Source organism: Anarrhichthys ocellatus, unplaced genomic scaffold (genome assembly GCF_004355925.1).
Source record: "Anarrhichthys ocellatus isolate YVR2014 unplaced genomic scaffold, GSC_Weel_1.0 scaffold9294, whole genome shotgun sequence".
NCBI classification, from domain to species: Eukaryota; Metazoa; Chordata; class Actinopteri; order Perciformes; family Anarhichadidae; genus Anarrhichthys; species Anarrhichthys ocellatus.
Window position 1 is genome coordinate 1 of NW_022289268.1, and position 1,414 is coordinate 1,414.

General features: G+C 52.3%; 1 protein-coding gene across 1 annotated transcript; it reads right to left on the reverse strand.

Annotated features, from left to right (window-relative positions):
- Window positions 1-601: 601 nt before the first annotated feature.
- Window positions 602-1,373, reverse strand: LOC116380868 (transcription factor E4F1-like). Its single transcript, XM_031842696.1, has 2 exons — window positions 1,179-1,373; window positions 602-1,043 (listed from the first exon to the last, which is right to left on the reverse strand). The coding sequence occupies exons 1-2, from the start codon at window positions 1,344-1,346 to the stop codon at window positions 714-716; spliced, it is 498 nt and encodes a 165-aa protein (XP_031698556.1). The 5' UTR covers window positions 1,347-1,373; the 3' UTR covers window positions 602-713.
- Between the last annotated feature and the right edge of the window lie 41 nt (window positions 1,374-1,414).

Here is a 1,414-nt window from a genome sequence, read left to right on the forward strand (position 1 = left end):
TGCTCCCTCCAGGTGGGGACGGAGTGCCTACCTCAAGCGAAGGAGTTTAAGTATCTCGGGGTCTTGTTCACGAGTGAGGGTAAGATGGAGCGGGAGATCGACAGGCGGATCGGTGCAGCTGCAGCAGTAAAGCAGGCGCTGCACCGGACCGTCCTGGTGAAGAGGGAGCTGAGCCGGAAGGCAAAGCTCTCAATTTACCACTCGGTCTACGTTCCTACCCTCACCTATGGTCACGAACTCTGGGTCGTGACCGAAAGGACAAGGTCGCGGCTACAAGCGGCTGAAATGAGCTTCCTCCGTAGGGTGGCCGGGCTCAGCCTTAGAGATAGGGTAAGGAGCTCGGTCATCAGGAGGGAGCTTGGAGTAGAGCCGCTACTCCTTCGCGTCGAAAGGAGTCAGCTGAGGTGGTTCGGGCATCTAATTAGGATGCCTCCTGGACGCCTCCCACTGGAGGTTTTCCAGGCACGTCCAACTGGGAAGAGACCCCGGGGAAGACCCAGAACACGCTGGAGGGATTACATCTCCCAGCTGGCCTGGGAACGCCTCGGGATCCCCCAGAATGAGCTGGAACATGTTGCCGGTGAGAGGGAGGTCTGGGTCAGCCTGCTTGGCCTGCTGCCACCGCGACCCGACCCCGGATAAGCGGAGGAAAATGGATGGATGGATGGACAATAAAGCTGACTTTGACTTTTGAGCAGTCAGTTCTAGTACTTTTAGAGTAATGTCAAACTAATATTTAAAAAGGACAAACTGCAGAAAGCAATACAGTAAACGTACTGGTTATTACTAATTACTGTCATCTTTACCTCCGTCTCCATCTCCACAAACTCTTCCTTCACCTGGATCTCAGTGACACTCTCATCAACATCAGGACAGTCAGAAACCTCTTTTTCTATTTCCTCAGTTTCCTCCGAGGTCTCCTCAACCACGGCTTCCTCTGTCCCCAGTGCGAAGCCAGAATTGATGATGGCCTCGCAGACGAGGTTGTCGCTTGCTGCTGCAGCAGCAGCCAGGGCTTCCGCCTGAGACTGCTCTACCACAACCTGGTCAGATTCAGAGCAACAGGAAGACAGAAAAAAGGTTGTATTAGAGTTACAAGCAGAACCATCTCATACTGAAACACTCAACTCCACTTTTCCTTTATCATTACAAAAATGTAGCACCCTTTCTGTACTCACCTGTTGCTCCTGTGTCATTCCATTCACCTCCATTGTGAAGTGAACCTGATGGAGAACCTCTTGGGAATCGGCCTCTACCACACTGACGACAGCAGTCTGAGCTTCGACCATCTCCTGCTCCTCTGGCTGTTGTTCCACAACCACAACCTCATGCTGCTGAGCAGCCATTGCAACGCGATCCTCTACGACTCCTGCACAATTCACACAGACCTGTCAGTGACTCAATTATAAATATA